General features: G+C 37.3%; 2 protein-coding genes across 5 annotated transcripts in view; one reads left to right on the forward strand and one right to left on the reverse strand.

The window, feature by feature from the left end:
- The window catches only part of PARPBP (PARP1 binding protein), a 55306-nt gene extending 38137 nt beyond the window's left edge, over positions 1-17169 (reverse strand). Inside the window, exons 1-4 of one of the 2 annotated variants that reach the window (XM_037160790.2) lie at positions 17046-17169; positions 15294-15368; positions 13116-13271; positions 5315-5548 (exon numbers count right to left, since the gene is read on the reverse strand). In XM_037160790.2, the coding sequence (XP_037016685.2) occupies positions 5315-5548; positions 13116-13268 (387 nt within the window). In that variant the 5' untranslated portion in view covers positions 13269-13271; positions 15294-15368; positions 17046-17169. Of the gene's footprint in view, positions 1-5314; positions 5549-13115; positions 13272-15289; positions 15369-17045 lie in introns of both variants that reach the window. The other variant, XM_037160791.2, reaches the window with a different exon arrangement.
- Positions 17170-17241: 72 nt separating this feature from the next.
- The window catches only part of NUP37 (nucleoporin 37), a 41683-nt gene continuing 37226 nt past the window's right edge, over positions 17242-21698 (forward strand). Inside the window, exons 1-2 of one of the 3 annotated variants that reach the window (XM_037160663.2) lie at positions 17242-17315; positions 18490-18706. In XM_037160663.2, coding sequence (XP_037016558.2) covers positions 18551-18706 — 156 coding nt within the window. In that variant the 5' untranslated portion in view covers positions 17242-17315; positions 18490-18550. Of the gene's footprint in view, positions 17316-17345; positions 17512-17568; positions 17665-18489; positions 18707-21698 lie in introns of those variants that run through there. The other 2 variants (XM_037160664.2, XM_037160665.2) reach the window with 2 other exon arrangements.

The raw sequence follows: 21698 nt of genomic DNA on the forward strand, positions 1-21698 counted from the left end.
GAGCATTTGCCACAATGATATTGATATGATGAACTCATGAAGAGTTTATCGTAAAAGAAAAAAAGACTGGAAAGCCTACGAGGTTGTTTTTCATAATATATACAATGCTTAATCTCAAAATTCAAGATTGCAAAAATATTAACTTATAATTTAACAAATTTTTGACTAGAGGAAGTCCTCATACTTGTGGTTCTGATTTTTAAAAAAGAGATGTTGAAAGCAAAGATTTATTTTTCTATAAACAAAATATTATGCTTCTAAATGGTAGAATATTACCTTTTGTCAGAAACTGTTTTCATATTTAATAACATGTAAAGCCCATTATTCTAGATCAGTTCTGTGGGCCCCAAATGGTCCAAACTGAGGTCCCTAAGATGATCCAGGAGGCCCTCCCTTTCCCAGCTATGTATAGGGAAAGGCCCTCCCTTTCCTAGCTCAATTTTCTCAATACACTTGAGTCAAAATGATATATCAAACAGAAGTAGATATAAGAATCCAGCTATTTCCATCATGCATGACATTAAAGATATTTGTAAAAATGTAAAAAATGTCACTATTCTCACAATTTTTCTTATTTTTGAAAAATACAGTTATTCTTCACACAATGTTATTATATTAACATTAATAGGTTTATTATCAGCATTTTAAATAACTTGGTGATGAATATTTTAAACTGATGAATATTTTAAACACATCTCAATTTTAATTTTTAATATGGCAAACACCAACAGATATAACCTACATAAACAAAACCTCCTTAAAGTTCTAAATAAGTTTTTAAGATTGTAAAAAAGTTTCCTAGACTTAAAGATTTGACAAGGACTCAATAATACACCATAAAGCTTTCTGAGGTAAGCATAAAAATTGCAATATATGTGTTTGCTGTAATATACTATTAATTTGACAGATTTTGTACTTTTGCTGATTTGATAAGTTACTACTCATTCTATTTTTATCCTATTAACTTAGAAAATGTACTATATAAATGAGTGGATCAAAAACCTGTGGTACATTTACCCAGTGAAATACTACACAGCAGAAAGAAGGAGCTCCTGCCCTTTGAGACAGCATGGATGGAACTGGAGAGGACTATGCTATGTGAAATAAGCCAGGCGGTGAAGGACAAATACCATATGATCTTACCTATAAGTGGAACCTAATCAAGAAAACAAATAAGCAAGCAAAATAGAACCAGTCATGGAAATAAAAAACAAACTGGCAGTAACCAGAGGGAAGTGGGAGGGACATAATGGGGGAAACTAGGGGGAAGAGTCAATTCAAGGAACATACATATAGGACCCATGGACAAGAACAATGGGGGTTGGGGGAGGATTGAATGTGGGAGGCAGGAGGTGGGTAGGGCAGGGGACAGTAATGGGGGGGAAATGGGGACAACTGTAATTGAACAAAACATTTTTTTTAAATTTTTAAAGAAAACATACTATATTTTTCTATCCCATTAATGGTTACCTTCATTTTCTCTGTACTCAACTCAGACCCATATTTCTCTATCACTATTTTAAAGGAGTAATGCCTGCTACTTAACCCCAACTATGATGTTTAATAGTTTTCTCAACCAGATGCTTAGGTCACTGTCCTCTTCATTCAGTACAGGCCATTTAATTGTTTGATCTTTATTAAGTAGCTTGTTCTGTCAGGAAACTTATATTTTTCTTTATCCTTAAAAGTTCAGAAGTTTTACAAATTATGCCTAAGTACATGTCTTTTTACCACCTGTAATTTTGTAAGCACTCAATCAGCACTCAGGGAAATATTTATTACAACAAATGTAGTTATAATAAAGTATTATTTATTTAATCACAGCCTCTTGTACATCTGTTCCTTTTTCTGCCTATCTTTTGCACACTGAGTCCTCTAGATTTAACTCCAAGTTTCTTAACTTCTTCCTCGTGATTTCTTTATCTTCAGACTTTTCCCCCCTGTGCTTTAAATATTTACTGTATTTTGCCATGTTTAATGTGTACTTTTTACCCAAATTTTTGAGGGAAAAATAAGGATGTGCATTATACATGGGTAGTACCTGAAATATCTTGTATCTGTTCTTGTGTTCTGTAATTATTTGTTACATAAAATTTCTTGTAGCACAATATGTTTAAAAATAAATGCTAAGATCCCTTTACAATATAAAAAAAAGTATCTAAATACAAATAAATAAATGAATGAGCCCCGGCTGCTATAGCTCAGTGGATTGAGCTCGGGCATGCGAACCAAACAACCACGGCTCGATTCCCAGTCAGGGCACATGCCCGGGTTGCAGGCCAGTTTTCAGCAGGGGACGCATGAAAGGCAACCATACATTGAGGTTTCTCTCCCTCTCTCCTTCCCTTCCCCTCTAAAGAAAAATAAATAAAATCTTTTTAAAAATAATTAATTAATTAATTAATAATTAAAATTATTTTTTCCCTGAAAGTTTGAGCCAAAACTGTGGCGGTACATTATACACAGAAGCGCATTATACATGGCAAAATATGGTACATTGTATTTGATGTTCAAGACACTAATTTGGGTCTGAACTTATCTGTTGCTTTGGGAACTTTTTTCTCTTCTTTCTTTCTAACATATTAGATAGTCTTACATTTAGGTGCATCCTTGAACTTCTTAGAATATTTATTATTTGTTGCTGACATTCTCCTCTAGCAGCACCCTTTTGTTGGGCATGTGTCCTCGGCTGACTCATCCTTTCTGGCTGCTGAAACTCCTGAAGCAGCTGTTGCTTTCTTTCACTGGCTCTTTGGGACTCAGCTCTGACTGTTGAAGTACCTTAAGTGTATGACAGTCTACAAGTAAAGCAAGTTGAAACAGTCTCCACTCCTTACCCAGCAGCAGTGGAGAAACAAACAGGCTGTCACTCACATGCTTAAGCCAAGCAAAAGCCCTCCTGTGGTCTCTGAAGCCTCGGTAACAGTAAGCCCATCCACATAGCTACTTGTGGGCTTCTTTGGAGTCAGGGAATCCTGGTACTTGCACAGAGGCATTTGTTGACCTTCCCCAGGAAGTCCCCAGACCTCTGATGGCTGCCAAACTCTTCTTACCATCTACCACATGTGCCTAGGTCTTTGATGTTGTCCTCCAGTTAACTGCTCAGTTCATGGAAAAGCAAGCTCTTGCCTAGGCTTGATATGGGCCCTGCATCCTGGTCCCTCAAGAGAAGAATTATCAAGTAAGGAAGTCTTTTAAAAGAGAAAGTGCATTGTTCAAATTATCATAGTCTCAGAGCTTTCTTATGTTACCTTCATCTTACTTATCTTCATTAATTCCTCTATCTTAATTATCTTCATTAATTACTGATTTATTGAGGTTGCAATAAATAAGAAACAAAGAAATTTTATCAGGATTATGAAACTTCAGGACTCAAATTCAGCCTTGCTTGGAATTTTGATACATATCTTTAAACTCTTTCAGCATAAATGTAGATTATATTTCATGCATTTTTGAGAACTCAATATAGGGATTTTTTTTTCTGCTCATTTCTCCCTCACTGGAAATCTTCCTAGAGCAAATGTGAGTATCGGAGATCAAGTTATTAGTCTTACCAGGTTTAAATACAGAAAATTTCTACTTCATATACTACCATCTTGAGGTTTGCACTTCACTCCTGACGTTCTGCAGAGAAGATGTGCTGATGTCTAGAGACTCAGAACTCGCTCAAATGTAGACCCTTATGTATCTCATACTGTAAGTTGTTTCACTTAAATGAAGACTTTCTAGAGGACTTAGACCGGGGCAAAGGATAAGGTGAAAACAATGTGCCCAGAGACCTCAGGCGGATTATACTCTCACGGCCTATCAAATCTTTGTTGGTCCTACAACCGCATACTTATGTTTGATTAGCCTCTCTAAATGAACTATATAAAAAAGTAGTCAAAAACCATCTTTACAGGCAAGCAAATAAAATATAGCCAGGGAGAATAAAAACAACTATCTTTACTCACAAGTTCCCTCCTGTACTGTAAGTGTGCATGTGTGAGTATGTTTGTAAAAGGATGCATGTGTGTTTTGAGAAAGTTACAACAGGGCGAAGGCTTCCATCATAGCTCAATGAGGCAAAGACAGCCAACTACCCACCAACATCCATTCTCCACGTGTTCCTTAGTAAAACAGCTTCTGTTTTTATCTGGGTATGTGATTATTCAGAATAACAACTACATTCTCCATGCCCCCTAGCATCTTTGTGTGGCCATATGATTAAGCTCTGAGCAACGAGATGGGAACAAAAAAGCTCTGTCTCATTAAAAGGAAAGGGCTGTGCTCCCTGACTACTTCCTGCTACAGGGAATGCTGGTCTGATGCCTGGAGCCATAACAGCTCCCTTGGACCACAGACAATCTTGAGGGTAGAGGTCAAGGAAGAAGAAAGGAGAACAGAATGAGAAAACTCCTAGGTGTCTGATAAGCATGGAGGTATCATACCAATCCTGGATGTCTACCGTTAGGCATCTTTTATAAAAAAGTGAAATAAACTTCCATTTTCTTAAACCATTGTTATTGTGGAGATTTCTATTATAAGCAGCCAAAATACTATTCCCAAGTATCAGATAGAAATATTTAGAAAATATTTAATATCTTAGAAAATACAGTGAACATTCTAATTATAGCTAAAATTATTTAGTGATTACCACTATTTAATTTACCACTATTTAATTACTACTTGATTGACACCCAGTAAATGGTAAGATATAGAAAAATATTTTCAACACTTTATAAACAAACTAAATATATCCAAATATATTCTAAAACAGTTTAGTAATTCTACTGTAGACAAAAGCAAATGTCAAGAATTGCTACTGCATTAATTTTAAAATTTATACTCCATAAAAATATAAGATAATGAGTATGTGTGTACAAAAAAGGGAATGGTTATATTATCTCGTCCTCATAAAATGATACACCATCTCAGTAAAATAATATTATGAATCCTTAGAAAGTCATAGCAATCATTTACTCAACATATGCTAAATAAAGAGATGCACATTAAACCAAGAAAATAAAATAGAAAAGCTATCATTAACATAATTCAAAAAGAAATCATGCGTGGGATTGATTTCTTTGTTAAAAATTTTCTTATCTCATAAAAAGCTAGTCTGATATTTCAACCAAATAACAATACAAGTTCAACAAAGTTTACCACCAAAATATTTCTTTCAAGTAATTACTAGCTTTCAGATAGCTAAGTTTTCCATTGTTAACATGATCCGAAAAGCATTATCAAGTTACTATAAATGCTAACACCAGAGTTAAAAATAAATCATCACATTTTAATTTGACTACAATAGAATTGTTTAAAAAATACTTACAGCAGATATGTTGGCATTATTTTCACAATCAGAAGTCAAAACACTACACTTTTTATAAACATCGATCAGATCTAACATATTACTATTCTTTAAGAAACTATCGTAAGTCCTCCTAATATCCTCATAATGGTCAATCACTTCCGTATTTTCAACTGGTAAGTTCAATTTCTCATGTAATAAGTGTTTCCAGGCCAACAAGACATCGCTGAGAGAGACTGTAAATTCTCCACTGTGCTGAAAGAGACAATGCCAAAAACAAAAAGATAAAGTTGGATGCCAGGATACTGATGAACTTATACCTGAGATGTGAAGTACAAATTCAATTTTGTATTAAATTCTTGAGAATTTGAAGAGAACATCCAAGTTGAGCTATGGAATAATTTTAAAACCAGATATAAAAAAAAGATTTTGATGATTTTATAAAATTTGAACAACTATGGCAAGTTCACACATGACAAAGTTGGCAAATAGACATTGTCTATTCCCTGAACTTCACTAAATTTCTCCTAGCCAAATTGGGAAGATAGATGGACAGAGACCTGTACTTAAGTACTATGGATTGGGGCAACATTTGATTCTGCTTGTCTTTAGCTCCTATTAGTTCTTTTAGCGAATGTATTTTAAATCTTATTTAAAAAACTGTCAGTGCCATAGTGAATTCCCACATACCACACACACTGTGCCAAGTGTTAGTTTTCAAATATGATCATAAAATTTAAATTTTTAAAAAATTGTGTCTCATTTCCTTACTGTTCCAGGGAAAGCAAAATGCCAGTGCTAAAACCCTTCAGTCAAAGAGAAATTTTTATTCTTCCCTGGTCGGGGACACACCAAACTGTAGGCAAACAAGAGCTCAAAAGCCATACTCAGGTTTCTTACTATGAATATAAGCTGCTAGATGTTACCAAGCAAAATTGTTCTTTTTTTTTCTCTTCTTCAGTATCTACATAGTTCTGTGTGTGGTGGTGGGGGGGGGGGGTAGATATTTAGCAAAAAAGAAAAAATAAGGAAAAACTCATGGATATGCACAACAGTGTGGTGACTCCTGGGAAGCCGGTGGGGGGGGGCAGGGTGGAGAGTGGACGGAGGCAGAGGATGGCAGCGGGGGGGGGGGGGGGATTATGATAAAAACTATATATGTACATGTATATTATTTTGAAGGTATTTTTTAATTGATTACATTCTGATCCCACTTTATATCCCAAATATTAACAATGGTGTCCTCCACAAAATGTCAACCTCAATTCAGTAAAAAACTCTAACTGCTCCTCTCCCATGCTTGATGAATAACAAGTATTTTTAAGTATCCCTATGTACTATAGTGAAATGTATCATTGTTACTCTCTTCTATGGTTAAGCTCCATGAATATACTAGTAGTTTCTGTTAACACCTAGATCTTTCCATTAATTGCATTTAAAGATGGGTGTATATTTGAATAGAACTACAATTCACTGAACTAAATTGTAACATCACATCTAGCCAATGAAGAATAACAGAAAGAAATCAAATGGAAACACATAATGTAGTACTATTTCTACATATCTAACTCTTTCAAATGTAACTCTTTATTTCTTACAAAAATCAGTCACATTTTCTAGTTACTATCCAAATTTAAGACAATATGTACAAACTGCCTTAAAATAATTGATTCTCTCCTCATCTATATGAAGCAACTATGAAAATTATCCTTATTGTCCTTATTATACTTAAAGCAGGGACCTGTCACATCATAGTTATAAAAATTAATTATATTTCACAAAACTAGTTCAGTGAACAACCAAAAAAAATCATTAACTCTCAAACCTTACATCCATAATCCAAACACAAGACAATTCATAATTTCTCAGCATTGAATAAAAAATTGTATATTTTACTTCCTAGTCCCACAAAAGTTACACACTGTAAAATCTCCAAATGGCATTTAAGTTAAATACATCCAGTTATTTAACATTTCAAAACTAAATTGTTTTATCTCAAAAATTCTTAAAACTATTTTGGTATAACACCAGTTACAGTAAAAATAAATTAAGATTTTGCTTAATGTAAATGTATACTTATTTCTAATATGTTGACTGTAACTAGTTAAACTCCGCAAGTTCTTGATCTTGTGAGAAAAGGCATCTGACAAGATGAACAGTGTTTATACTTGGATTGTAAAAACATTTCAAATCCAAATAAAAATGTACTACAGATATCAGCTTACGTGATCAGGGGCCTATCACCAAGGTATATTCTATTATTTAAACCAGTGACAACTGATTGAGAGAGAGTCTGTGGTCAAACCAAAAAATGTTTTACTCGGAAAACATGCCAGCTGGCTAATATGTAAAGGAAGTAAGTTCAAAATGTTCAATGATTTAATTCTTTGATGGACATAAAAAGGATTCTATTTCACAAGAATAAAATGAAAAAAAGCAAGAGTTACATTTTGTCAGAGATGGGAACTTTTTATATTTTTATCAATGTTATTTTTATAATGATTTGAAATTTTAAATAAAGTTTACATCTTTAGCCTGGCTGGTGTAGCTCAGTGGATTGAGCACGGGCCTGCAAACCACACGATCGCGGTTCGATTCCCAGTCAGGGCACATGCTTGGGTTGCAGGCCAGTTCCCTGCAGGCCAATTCCCAGCAGGGGACGCACGAAAGGCAACCATACATTGATGTTTCTCTCCCTCTCTCCTTCCCCCCTTCCCCTCTAAAGATAAATAAATAAAATCTTTAAAAAAAATAAAGTTTACATCTTTAACTAACTGGTATTTTTATTATTAAAAGGGAAAAGATAGCAGATCTTCTTAAGAGCATTAATTGGCTGTTTGAAGTTGAGTAAGATACTGAAATCCTTCTGAGTCAGCTTCCTTGGTTATAAACACCATCTATAAATGGTAGATAAAAATGTCGGTTGCCTTTCCCTTCTTATTCAAAGTAAAATAACTGTTAGTTTGTTTGCTGAGGGAGGAGTGGTGTATAAATATAACTTAATTTTAAAACCTGTTCCATCCTGTGGGTCTCTGTTAGGTCATTTTCAAAGCTGAGAACCAACCACAGGTGCTGTGACTGCTTTCTATAAAGTTATAAAACTAATGTCTTTGCCTGTTTTCTCTAATGGAACATTTGTAATGTTCTTAAGGCTTTTTAATGTGAAAAATAGCCTTTATAATGAAACTGCCAGACAGAGTCAAAATACGAAGCCAATTCCAAAGAAAGGAAAGACTAAAATATTATTTGCAACCTAATGAAGTCATATATATTTGCCATATAATGAAACTGAGAGAATTAAAAACCTAACTAGATGGCAAACACGGTGAAAAATATAGGTACAGGATATAAACAACCAACTCCACCCTTTAGTTCCGCAGCCTACTGATGAATGGCACCTGCAGACATATGCACATGCTGTTTCCTGTCGCTGAGTGACGTGGAAGTCTGAGCACGGCTTGGAAAGCCTAAGCTAAGTATGTACACAGAGAGTTAAAATAAAACTAAACTGCAACCCCCATCTCCACTGCACACGTACACACACCTCTACAAACTGTGAAAAACTCACTTGCAATTCACCACTCACCCTTTCCCACCCAGAGTCTGAAGTTTCACAATGAATAAAGTGAATTAACAAGTAGAAAATTAACAAGCAGAAAGAAATCCTGACTGAGTGCTACACAGACAAGTCCTGAAGAAAAACTGACTTGGACTGAATATCTTAATGTCAAAATTTTTACAATTGAGAACTAAAATTTTTTCACGCTCCATTCGACTCAGCTTGTTGATCTATTTATTTTTAATTGTTTATATACAAGTTAACAAACAATAGGAAGTGATCTGAATATGCTCTGTTTGCTTTCAGAACAACAGCCCTAAATCACTAAATGATAGTGATTCTTAATAATTGCCTCAATCTCTCTCTCTCTCCTTATTTCCCAGTGTATAGTCACCAGGTTTAAGCTTCAGCTAGCCCATTCCATGTATACAATATCCTCAGAATCTATTATCTACCTGAATACCATTTCTGCAGGTTACTGAAGGAGGACAGACTTTTCCAAATGTTCAAGCAGTAATCCCGACAAGACTTACCTATGGATTGCACTGGGGGACAAAGGAAAGGGAACCTGTGATGACTGACCCCTGGGTGTCTAGCTTTAGTGACTGAGTGAACAATGATACATACCACTGAGACTAAGAGTATGAGGAGAAAGGTACGTTGACGGAGCAAACAATGTGCTCTACTTTTAAAAGTGATGAGACAGTCATGGAACGTCAGGGTAAAATGTCCAATGATACTTGACCATACCAAAGCAAGACTCAGCAGAGAGGTCTGGTATGTGAATACTGGTGAAACAACATAAAGGGTGCATATCCCATGAAAGTGGGTAAAACGGAGCACATTGGAAGATGTCAACGAAGCATAAAACAAAGAGCATCTAAAATATAGGTAGACCTCTTCCAAAGAGTAAGAAACAGACAAAAGCAACTCATAGCAAAATAAGCAAAGGATATAAACAGAGAGTTTACAATAAAGACACCTAAATGGTCAAATAAGCATTTTAAAAGCTGTTTAAATGCTCTAGTTATCAGAAAAATTAAAATGAGGTACCGCTTTTTCTCTTTTCTAATGCAGTTTGACAACACCTAATATGGAGACAGAGATGAAAGGAATGGTACTCTGCTACACTGTTAACATAAATGTAAACTCTAGCAGCCAAGTTGAAGAGCAGTATATTACAGTTCATATCTATCATGGGACCTGCTGGGCATGGGGCCTAGAGAGCCTCTGGCTCAGTGCACAAACGTCTAATTTCAGTGCAGAGTGCTTGTAATACCAAAAACTTCAAAGAGCCCAAAGGTCTAAACATGAATAAATGTATCACTCACACAAAGGATGACTAATAAAATGAATGAATTAGATAAACTGTTCTGTCAGTACCTGAAGAGGTCTTCTAAACAATGTTGGGTGATAGAAACAAGGTGCAGAAAGAATGCATACCATCTGTTATCATTTAACAACAGACACATTACGTATGCGTCTGTATTCGCAGAGAAACCCCTCCTGGTATAAAATGCCTAAAACTATAGGCGAAAACAGGAAAGCATTTTTTAAGCATGACTGAGTTGTCCATCAGCGAAATGACAAAAGGTCAAGAATGATAACAAAGTGCCAGTGTAGGGGGGTGAGCAATGGTGGGGCCTGCATTCCCCTGTAATCTACCACTCCCTGACACTCCAGAAGACCTGAGCACAAAGACTAGGAGACAAGCTGAGCACAAGGTGGGAAGCTGCATCAGAGGCCCTCCGGCTCACCCTGCCATGCATACAAAGCCAAAGTCCCCAAAGGCCAACTCTCTCAGTACGTCCCCTGGAAAAAAATATCTGCCCAGCAGAAGGTGATGTTGGAAACACTTGCTTGTGAAGCAATTTTTTTTGGAGTAGCTTCAGTAGTGTGCTTATCTCTCGGGGTAACTTCACTTCGATTTTTGACCAATAGCTTATTTCCGCTGAGACAGCGGAAAGCAGCCGTCTATCTTGGCAGAAAATTGGAGGTCTGTTTCCTGGAGGGCGGAAAGTGGTCTCTGGACTGACAAGTGCAGTTGGGAAGGAGCGCACCCAAACGAAAACCTCAGGAGTGACAGGACTGTTCACACTCTAAATTGTGACACACCTTTCAGGCTCCCAGCACATTGGCGGCTTGACTTTACACCATTTGTGCAGGAGGAAAAAGACTCTTTTCTGAGGAAACTGTTCCAGAAGGGGTGTCCTAAAGATACTGACATCAAAGCCCCCCAACCCAACTGCCCAGTCAGATCAGGGTGACAAGCCCTAACCCTGTACCCAACACTTCCAATAAGCCTTTAGTGCTTCACTTAAACACGAGGGGACAGCCAAGGATCATCGTGAAGAAAGTCTCTAATAGGAGAAAAGGAAATCTTTCTCAAATAAAACTATCAAAATGGGAATTTAGAGGAAACATATTATACCAAAAAAAGCTCCAACAAAATATTATTAATAATCTCAAAAGAGAAATATATTATATCCTTGAAGTAAGAGAAAGAACAAAAAATGTCCTTGGAAATAAAGAGGATGATGGCGGAAAAAGGAAGGAAGAAAGAAACCTGGGGAAGACAGGAAGAGAGGGAAGAAATTAACATTGATATAGCAGCTGGGATGGGCCTGCTTGCTGTTCCTGGATCGTGCAAGACATCTGACCTCTTGCACCTCAAGGCTCTTGCCCCTGCTGTTCCCTTTGCCTGGTAGCCCTTTCCCACCGAAGTCCCCATGGCTAGCTCCTCCTTCCACTCACTGAAATCTTTGCTCAAATGGTAACTTCTAGATGAGGCCTTCATTGACCACCCTATTTCAAACTGCAAGAACTCCTCCATCGAAAACTCCATATACTCTTTACTTGGATCTCTGTTTTGTTCTTCTGTGCAGCACTCATTATAACTTAAAGCATTAAATACCTTATTTATTACAGTATTATCTATCACTCTTGACTAGAAGATTAATTCCATGAGAGCAGGGATTTCCTTCAGTACCAAATTCCTAATGCTTAGAATAATGTCATCTGGCACATAGTAAAAACTCAGTATTTGTCCAAAGAATGACTACATAAGATACAAGTTTCTCCAAATTTTCTATGTTCAAAACTTATCTTAATGTACACTGTTCTAAATATGCAAAACTGCCAACTACCCATGCATAGGAAAGACTACCTCTTATTTTAAGATCAGACAATTCCTAATTTTTAGGTGTCAAAATGGTCTTCCTTTTTCAAAATGATGGTTCTAGTAATTAGTTTTTCTCAATAGCCTCATCTGCCAACATGAGAAATGTTCAAATCTGTCAATGTCTAATTCTTTCAGAAATTTTACTGGCAGATAAAATCTAAAATTCTGGGAACCACGGACATAGAGGATTAAAATAATTCATCAGAGTGTCATTTCTGTCTAGCCCAAGAGACCCATGAAAACCAACCCAACCCTTCAAAAATCTTCTCTGGTCAAGACAGTCTCCCTACCATCTCCAAGCCATCGTTATTTTGATCCCCCCACCCCCACCCCATATGCTTCCTCTGAACTTTCCTCTTCCTTCAACCCTTCTTTAAACCCTTGCCATGAAAAGGCTGCCATTCCTTTCAGAGTACTGTCTAAAATTCCTGATGACACCAACCTCCGTTCACCCGTCTCTCCTGTGAACACCTCTAGCCCTCTAGGTAGAGCTCATTTTAAACAGTAGTTTAGCCCAAGCCAACTAGGTAAAAATCACTTTGGGGAAATTGAAAAAAGACAATTTCCAGGGTCTCAGTGCAGATTAAGACAATCAGAATTGCCAAGATTGGGGCACACAGTAGCCAATACTTTTAAAAAGCCCTCCCAAATGATTCTGCTTCATAGCCTGGCTTAGGAACAATTAATTTATACTAGTGTCTTAAGTTATTCATAAAATACTTCAATTATATTTAAATAAACATTACCTATGTGTCTTCCAGGTCTTTTTAGAGAAGTAAGTCTTATAAAATAAAAACAATTTTTAGCCATAATAGTTGCATGTTTATCTTAAGACTTCAAATTAAACGTGGAATGGGATGTTTTATGCGAAATTACACGTATGAAGGCCTTAACTGTGAAACAAATCATCTCAAATCCAATAGTAATTATTGACACAGACATACAGAAGCATTTGTGAAGATAGTATATTAACATTATCATAACAGGGCATCTACTGCAAAGAAATATAATAAAGTTTATTCAAAGAGGGAGCATCCACAACCACTTGTAAGAAAAAGTTGACCTAAATGTAGTCTACTAACCTGTCTGCTGTTCTCTGCCATGCAGAGCTGCAATGCCAAAAGCATGGCGTCCGCACCGCACACAGTAGTTCTCTCTGAGTCACACAGGGTGTGCCAGTTCCTCCTGAACTCCCTAATCATGGCCGAAACAGACCTCTGATGAAGCACAGCCATCGTCTTAGAGAAGAACAGAATACAATGTTAGAAAGCGTTATTTTATTTTTTTAAAAAAGCCTTATTTTGCCCTGACTGGTGTAGCTCAGTGGATTGGGCGCGGGCCTGCGAACCAAACAACTGCGGTTTGATTCCCAGTCAGGGCACATGTCTGGGTTGCAGGCCAGTTCCCAGCAGGGGACGCATGAAAGGCAACCACACACTGATATTTCTCTCTCTCTCTCTCTCTCTCTCTCTTCTTCCCTTCCCCTCTAAAGATAAATAAATAAAATATATTTTTTAAAAGTCTTAGTGATAATTCATATTTAACCTGTGTAAGCAAGCAAGATTAGAGAAAACTAAGTAATGAATGAGAAGTCATTTCATATTTATTAAGATTGCTTTTAATTAAATTTAGGAAAACAGACCAAAACAAATTTCTACCCAATTATATTTTCCTTTCCTTTAGTGTTTTTAAGCCAAATCTATTGAAATAATAAAATCCAATCTTCAATTTGAAAACTTATACAAAACAGATACACCAATTCTATAAACTTACCATTACAGACATATAGTTCATTAAAACTGTATTTAAACATATTTGTGTTGAGATAGATGATAATATCTAGGGTAGGTTTGGCTGGGCAGGGCAGGGGGAAGGCCAGTTCCCTCCCATTGTTACACTGTCCCAAAAGAGAAGGTCTACTTTTCCACTGTTCCAGTCTAGGTCAGACTTGTGCCTTGATTTGACCAACAGAATGTAGTAAGAATGGCATCATGGGAGTTCCAAACCTACACCTCAAAAGGCCAGTGCAGAAAACAGTTAATTCAGCAGGCCTGGTTGCTATCCTTTGAAAGACCCTTGGCTGCATCTGGGAACTTAGATTTCAGGAGGGTTTCCAGTAAGGGTGGCTCACTGTGCCTAAACTGTTTGAACAAACAATATAGTTTATATTGAACACATGTGTTCCTTCTGAGTTGGGAATTTTGGAACAAAGACAAAAATGCCTACATGTTCAGCCTCAGTAAAAACCCTGGGCACTGAGTCAGTAAAGAATTTTCCTGATGGACATTTTATATATGTTGTCACAACTTATTGCTGGAGGGATTAAACTTGTCCTGTGTGACTTTACTAAGATCACTCTGGAAGCCCATTCCTGGTCTACCCTGGACTTTGCACCATGCACATTCTATCTCTGCTTATTTTCCTTAGTATCTTTTTACTATTATAAATTATAACCATGAGTATGAGTGTATGCCAAGTCCTCTGAGTTCTCCTAGTAAAGCATCCAACCAGAAGGTGGTCTTGAGGGCTGTCTGACATAAAACCTTGAAGCTTCAGCTCCTATTCTCTTGCTACTCTTAGGCTACCATGTAAAGAAGTCCAAGCTAGTTTGCTGGAGAGGCCTTATGAAGGAGAACCAAGGTGCTCCACTGACAACTAATATCAATTCACAGACACGTCAAAGAGGCTGTCTTAAGACTATCTAGTCCCACTCAACCTGCCAGACTAACTGTAGCCACAAGTGATCCCTGGCAAGACCAACAGAACTACATAGCTGAGTCCAGCCCAAACTGCTGGTTCACAGAATCATAAGCAAATAGGTTGTTTTAATGCCACTAAGTTCTGGGGTGATTTATTACACAGCAATAGATAACCAACACAAGAGCTAATGTGCAGGAGCTTTCTTGGTGCCAAATACTTTTTAAAAGCTGAATATTTATAACCTCATTCAATCTTCACAAGAAACCTAAGAAGAAAGTCTATCATTATCCTCATTTTACATCTGAAGAAAGTGATACCCATATCACATATATCACATACCTTCTTCTGATAAACAAAAGCCTCCCAACATAATTAGATACAGCTCTAATGGTTTACATACTTAAGCCTCTATAAAGCAGCCAATTCATTTCTCCAAGTTTACAGACATGCCTGCTAAAAGTTTGTGGGGGTTCTTCCCCCCACTTTAAGTACCCCAGTCTGCAACATACAGGCCATTAGCTTATTTTGAGTATTTCACTGTACTCATCCCACTTACTTACTCCTTTGGTGATCTTCTTTTTTGTTTAATGTGGCATAAACAATAATCCCAGATATTAAATATGTCTCTTGGGTTTCTGTGACCAAGGAAATGGGTATATGTCATTTACAAAATAACAACTGATAGACACAATCAGTGATGCAACTTAAATTTACAGGCATAAGACTAAATTAAAATATTGACATAAATACAAATCCTAGTAAATAGCTAAAGAATTATATTCCTCTTTAAAATATCACCTTCATCTCTTATAAGAAATAAAAAAGAAGGTGAAGAACTAACACACTGGTGATATGATCAGTTTGCCTGAAATAAATCTTTCATGGTAAATTACTATTGCTAGTGTTACTTAAAGGTACTTGGTTCAGATTGCTATGAATGAAGACAAATCTGGATTTAGACTGTCGTGATTCCTGGCTTTACCACTTACTAGCTGTGAGATCTTTGCCAAGTTACATCACCTCTCCCTGCCTCAGCTTCTTTGTACTAACAAGTTAAAATAATAATGGTTACTATCTCATGGGGTTTTGTAAGAAGTAAGTGACATAAATATAAATTAAGCTTTTATAACAGTGCCTGGCACATATAAGAGCCAACAGGCCCATCCAGGCATCAGCATGCTTTTTGGAAAGGGCCAAATAGTAAATATTTGAGGAGTACAGGCCATACAGTCTCGGTCACAATTACTCAGCCTGACCTTGCAGTGTAAAAATAGCCATTAACAGTACTTGAACAAATGATCTTCATCAAAACTTAACAAAAACTAACATTTGAATTTCATATTAATTTTCACACACCACAAAATACCATTCTTCTTTTGATTTTTTTCAATCATTTAAACAAGTAAAATTCATTCTTAACTTGGGAACTGACTGCACAAAAACAGGCACAGCCATGCATTTGCCAACCCTAATCTAGTCTCCCCTCTGTCAGGAGCTATCTGGCTGTGTGAGTGGAGGCAATAAGGTTTACATCGGAATGCCTAGGTAGAAGCATCATCAAATAGAAAACAGGAGTAATACCTCTCAGCCAGTTAGGAGGAGTCAATGAGACAACAAATATGCAAGCCTTCTTTATGTCAGGATGCACTATACAAAAACAGTAGAAGGCGGCAGCGATAATAATCACTTGTTTTAAAAGACTGGATTCCAAGCTGCACTGGAGCAAAATTTGTAAGACAGGAAACTGTCACTGGGGAGGCAGTATGAGATGATCAAAAAAACTACACTTTGTGGTCAGACAGACTAGGATCTGCGTCCAGACTCTCCCACTTATGAAATGTCCTTCTGTATTTAAAATCTCTGATAAGCATATCTTTGTTCGTCTGTAAAATTGGAAGAATATCTCTTATCCATAAAATCGAGGCGGTGGGGAGACAAGTAAATAATTCATCTTGTGCCTGGCACTTAGTAGGTGCTCAATAAAAAAAAAAGTTGGCAGTCATTGCTGCTATCATTGTCGCAATGCAGGTCCAAAATGTCCCTTAGAAGGATGTAACAGAAAGAGGACGAAAGTAGCAGAACTGGTGTCTGCGTAGATTTTGGGACTAGAACCCTGCTTTCTCGCCTAAGGAACCTAAGCAGTCCCCTGTGGACCTCAGCCTCCCAGCTCCAACCATTACTGGATACTGTCAACTCTGCTGAAAAGACCCAGACCCAGCCGGCTCCAGGGCAAAACCATTGCACAAATACTTTAATTGGTCACAAGGCACTTTTCTGTCATTAAAAAGCCCGTGGCTTGAATCACCACTTACCAGGTAGGTGAGGAAGTGTCAAGAGTCACCTGTCTCGAGAGATTGGAGTGGTGGGGTGACCCGGGAGATGAAGACCAACAGAAAGAAGGTCCTCCCTAGCAGCAATCTCTCTGCTGTTTGAATACTTGCGGGTTACATTTTAAATCTCGCGGGAGGGCCTGAGAGCCAATCACTGCTCCTGCCCTCTGTCCCGGAAGCAGTATCCAAGCGAGTGGTGGCAGTTCCCAACTGAGACCCTGTTCCTCTCTGGCTGAATCCCAGTGCCCTCCGGTGCGTATCTGGGAGCCCAAGGGCCCGTGCCGCTTCGCTACCGACAGCCCAGCTCTTCACCCTACTTGCCCCGAACCTCGGGCTCGTGGAGGTGGTAGCGGGGTTTCCGCGGACCTGCGTTGGGTCTCTTAGCAGGAACTTCTTTTATTCTCTCCTTCCCATACCCTTCCAGCCCGCAGTGTACCGTGAGACCCTGGTAATGTAGTGAGACTGGGAACTACTTAAAGAGCCCTAGGGAGAATGAGTGTCCCAACCGCGATTTTTTTGCACTTCCCACACCGTTGTGCCTCTGAGGGCATCTCAGCTGCTGGTCACCTTAGGATAAATGTCCAGTCCCGGATGCCCACTTGTAAGGTTACTAGTTTATTGGCGGGTGGGGGTCTTCTGATTCTCAGTAAAGCCTCATCGGGTATTTGATGTATTTGTTACCGAGCCCAACAGTTTTCAGAATAACTCCTGCGTCCACTTAAAAAAGAGAGAGGGAGAGCTCTAAAATCCCTAAGTCTCATCTGGGAATGCTACTTTCAGAGTGCACACCAGGGTTACGAAGGGTTAGTTGAAGTTTTGTACCTGATTTTATGAATATTATTTTATATCATATTTTGGTACTTCTTTCAGATTCTATATTTGTGTCTGCTTATATATAGCACTTTTCACACTGAACCATAAGTATCCCTGGACTGTGAGCCCCTTCAAAGCCAAGAACTGTGTTTTTCTCTGGCACTGGTGTCCAACACATAGTAATGTTTTCGTTACTGGCTTGTCTTATGACCTTGGCAAGCTAATTAACATCCGGAAGTCTTGATTTCCTCATCAGTAAAAATGGGAACCATGGATAACACCTCCCTCTTAGGTTTATGCAAAAATTTCATGTGATGATATCAGTGAAATGCTTAACAGGGCTCCCGTAAAAAGTGCTCTGTATGTTAAGTATCATTAATTTTTTAATAAATATACTACAGTGATTTCCTTTTCAAGTACTATATCTTTTAAATAATCTAAACAAAATTATGGTGATTTATGCTGCAGATATCATTCACAAAGTGTTTAATCAAGTACTTTAATTTTTTGAGCCATTTGTGGCATTTGCAATACCGTGTTTTTATTTTAATCATTTCCTGCAAGTGAGGAACATTTTGACCATTTTTCTCTCTGTCTGTGCTATAATTCACAGTTTTGTGACCTTGTCCAGTAGAAGGCTATTTTTTACAATTGCTCAAGCTTTGACATACAAGATGAAACAAGATGCCACAAGAAATGCAGCCTACACTGTGGATTGTGAAGATTATGTGCACGTAGTGGAATTTAATCCCTTCGACAGTGGGGATTCTGGAAACCTAATTGCATATGGTGGCAATAATTATGTGGTCATCGGGACGTGTACTTTTCAGGTTAGTGTACAAAACTGCAGTGAATGACAGTAAAGGTATTTCACTGGTAAGAAAGCTTATGCAGACTTTGGTAAACTTTTGTTAAACTTTGAAAGTATGCTGAATTTGAATTTTTTAAAAAATGGTGTGAAAAGCTACAGAGAGACCTCCCCAACAATTTATGTCTGGGATGTATGGAAAAATTAAATGGTGAAAAAGGAGAATAAGGCTTCCCTTTTGCCTTATGACTAGAAATGCAATCTGTCATACTTAAAGACTATGGTTTAATCCCTTTGACAGTAGGGATTCTGGAAACCTAATTGCATATGGTGGCGATAATTACGTGGTCATTGGAACATGTACTTTTCAAGTTAGAGTAATAATTGTAGGACTGTATAAATGTAACTACTCCTTAAATATTAAGGAGTAAAAATTACATTCGGCCCTTTGAAGGCAACCACGAGGCTGATGTGGCCCTTGGTGAGAATGAGTTTGACACCCCTGCTCTAGAGTATGCAATGCATGGGGTCTTATTAGTTGAACAGTCAGTTTAGCATATAATTAATAGGATTTTCTGAGACTTTAGAGAGTTGGTACACATGAAGTTCCTGGAAGGCAACTGGCACATTTAATACCTAACATGTTTCAGCTGTCATTGACTTGGTCACTGGTGACATTCAGGCACAGCCCCTTATTTGATCACCAAATTTAAAAGTGCTTTGTGGTGATTAAATTTAAAAGTGCATGTTTTCTCACAAGAAAGCTAGTTCTAGATGAAAGAGAGACTTTGAACAGTGAAGGTTCAGCTACCAGGAATCTCTACTTAATCTTTTGTTTACCAGACTATTCATGGAACAGTATTTCTCAAATTAAGGTTAATCAGTGAAGTGATTTGGCAGTGATTAGCTTTCAAAGGTTTAAAATAGCTTTATTATATACACACACACATCATAAATAGTATTTCCTCTTTTTACTCAGGAGGCAGTTTAGTATTTTACAGTGTTTTGACATCATTAATGTAATTTAGCACTTTACAGTGCAATAAATGTATAAAGTTGTAAAAAAAATTATACTACATGCATATTTATCCTAAGGGGAAAGTATGAATTAAAGGCTTCGGTTTGTTAGTTTCTGAACAAAATATAAGAACGCGTACATTATTCTACATTTTCTTTGAGGGTGGGTGTAGGAATTTCTAGCTTTTAGGCTAAAAGTGACCCTCAGGCTGGCTTCAGCTGGACTGCCAGGTTAGAGTCATAAAAAGTCACATGGTTAAGAGAAATCATATAACATACTCTTGGCAAAGACTGAGGTAAAACCATTTTTCTAATGCAAACTACTAATTTACGAGAGAATAAATCAGCCCCTACAGTTGAAACTAATTTTTTACTTTATTTCAAAATTAATACATAGAATAGTACTCAAAATACTGAAAAAAGATTACCTTTATTTCCAGGGTTATATTCAGCTAGAAAGACTGAGGGAGAAAAAAGAGAAAAGAAGGAAAGGCAGAGGCAATGGATGGCAGAGTGAGAAATGATGCAAAAGAGGGAAATTGATAAAATGAGAAAAAAAGAAACAGCGAACACATTTGTATTGGTCTGTTACAGTTCGTGACCATATGCGTTGTCTCTGTTTAGCCTCAGACCTGTGAGATTGGAAATGTGGGTCTTATCCCCAAACCACCTAAGGAAAGAATTGGATTTTTATAATTTGGCAAGTAGTGAACACAAGTTATACTCTGTGCCAAGTCCTAGAAATATGGTTAAACAACTTTTCTGCCCTCAGAGAGTCTCCAGTCCGCTTTAGAGAACTTCGGGGATTTGTATGACTAGTAAATGTAAACACAAGCTGTAGACCCCACTGCTGAGCCCTGGGCTTTTCTCCCTGCGCTGCTGTTCAGATAGGTTGAAGCCATGGGTCAGGCAGTTGAACAGGATTGTAGTCTATCATTTGCCTTTGGGGATTCAGAATAAATTATTGCTTCCCTTTGAAGTTTTTTTTTTTAAATCAAATTAAGCACTGTTTAATCCTTGTTCTTAATCTTTCACATTAGAACCTTCAAGGTCTGTAACACCCAATTTCATGCCTCCTTGTCTTGAGAGAAAAGTAAGTAAAGGCAAATTGAATTGAAAGATTTCCAAATTCCTGTCAGAAAGGCAATCCGCGGTCCAAGACTGGTAGAAAAACACTGTCAATGTAGTGAATTTGAACTTAAACAAAGCATTTTTCAGACTCATATTGGTCTTTGGAATAAGATGGAAATTTAACCCAGATAGTAGTAGTATTGATTGATTGATTGGTGTCATGTATTTGTCAAATATTCATGAAGTACAGATCTGGTGGAGGAACTGATGATACATATGTTAAAAAAACAAGGATCCTACCCTCAAGGAGAGGTTTAAACATAAACCAATGCAATAACAAAACTTCTGTAAAGGTCCTGTGTTTAGAGGGGAGAAGGAGCAATGAAAGTTTCCCAGTGTAGCCGAAGGGTCATCAGTAACGAATTAAGGCCTCTGCTGTGACTTGGATGAGGATGCTTGACTTAGGCAAACACATGCATTTTATACCGAACACGAAGCTGAGGATACCTCATGTTTTGGATGGCAGACTTCATTTAACAAATACTCTTTGTGCACATATTATATGTCAGACTCCACTCAGATTCCAAATATTATATAATAAATTGAATTAATGGGTCAAGTTGAACAAGCTAAAATTTAATAAAGATGAATATGAAGTCTTAAAATATTGTGACTTCCGGCTTTTAATCACCTGGGTGTTCGCCATGAATCCAAGCAACGATCAAACTGCCAAAGGCAGCTAATTCATTGCTGTCCAATAGAAATACAATGTGAGCCACAAATATAAATTTAAATGTTGTAGTAACCACATTATGAGAAGTGAAAAGCAGATGAAGTTATTTTTTTACTTAACATATCCAAAACTTTATGTATAACCAATATAAAAATTATTAATGAGAAATTTTTTATCCTTTTATACTGTCTTT

The sequence above is a fragment of the Artibeus jamaicensis genome, unplaced genomic scaffold (assembly GCF_021234435.1).
Source record: "Artibeus jamaicensis isolate MK-2021 breed Jamaican fruit bat unplaced genomic scaffold, CSHL_Jam_final contig_233, whole genome shotgun sequence".
Classification (NCBI taxonomy): Eukaryota; Metazoa; Chordata; class Mammalia; order Chiroptera; family Phyllostomidae; genus Artibeus; species Artibeus jamaicensis.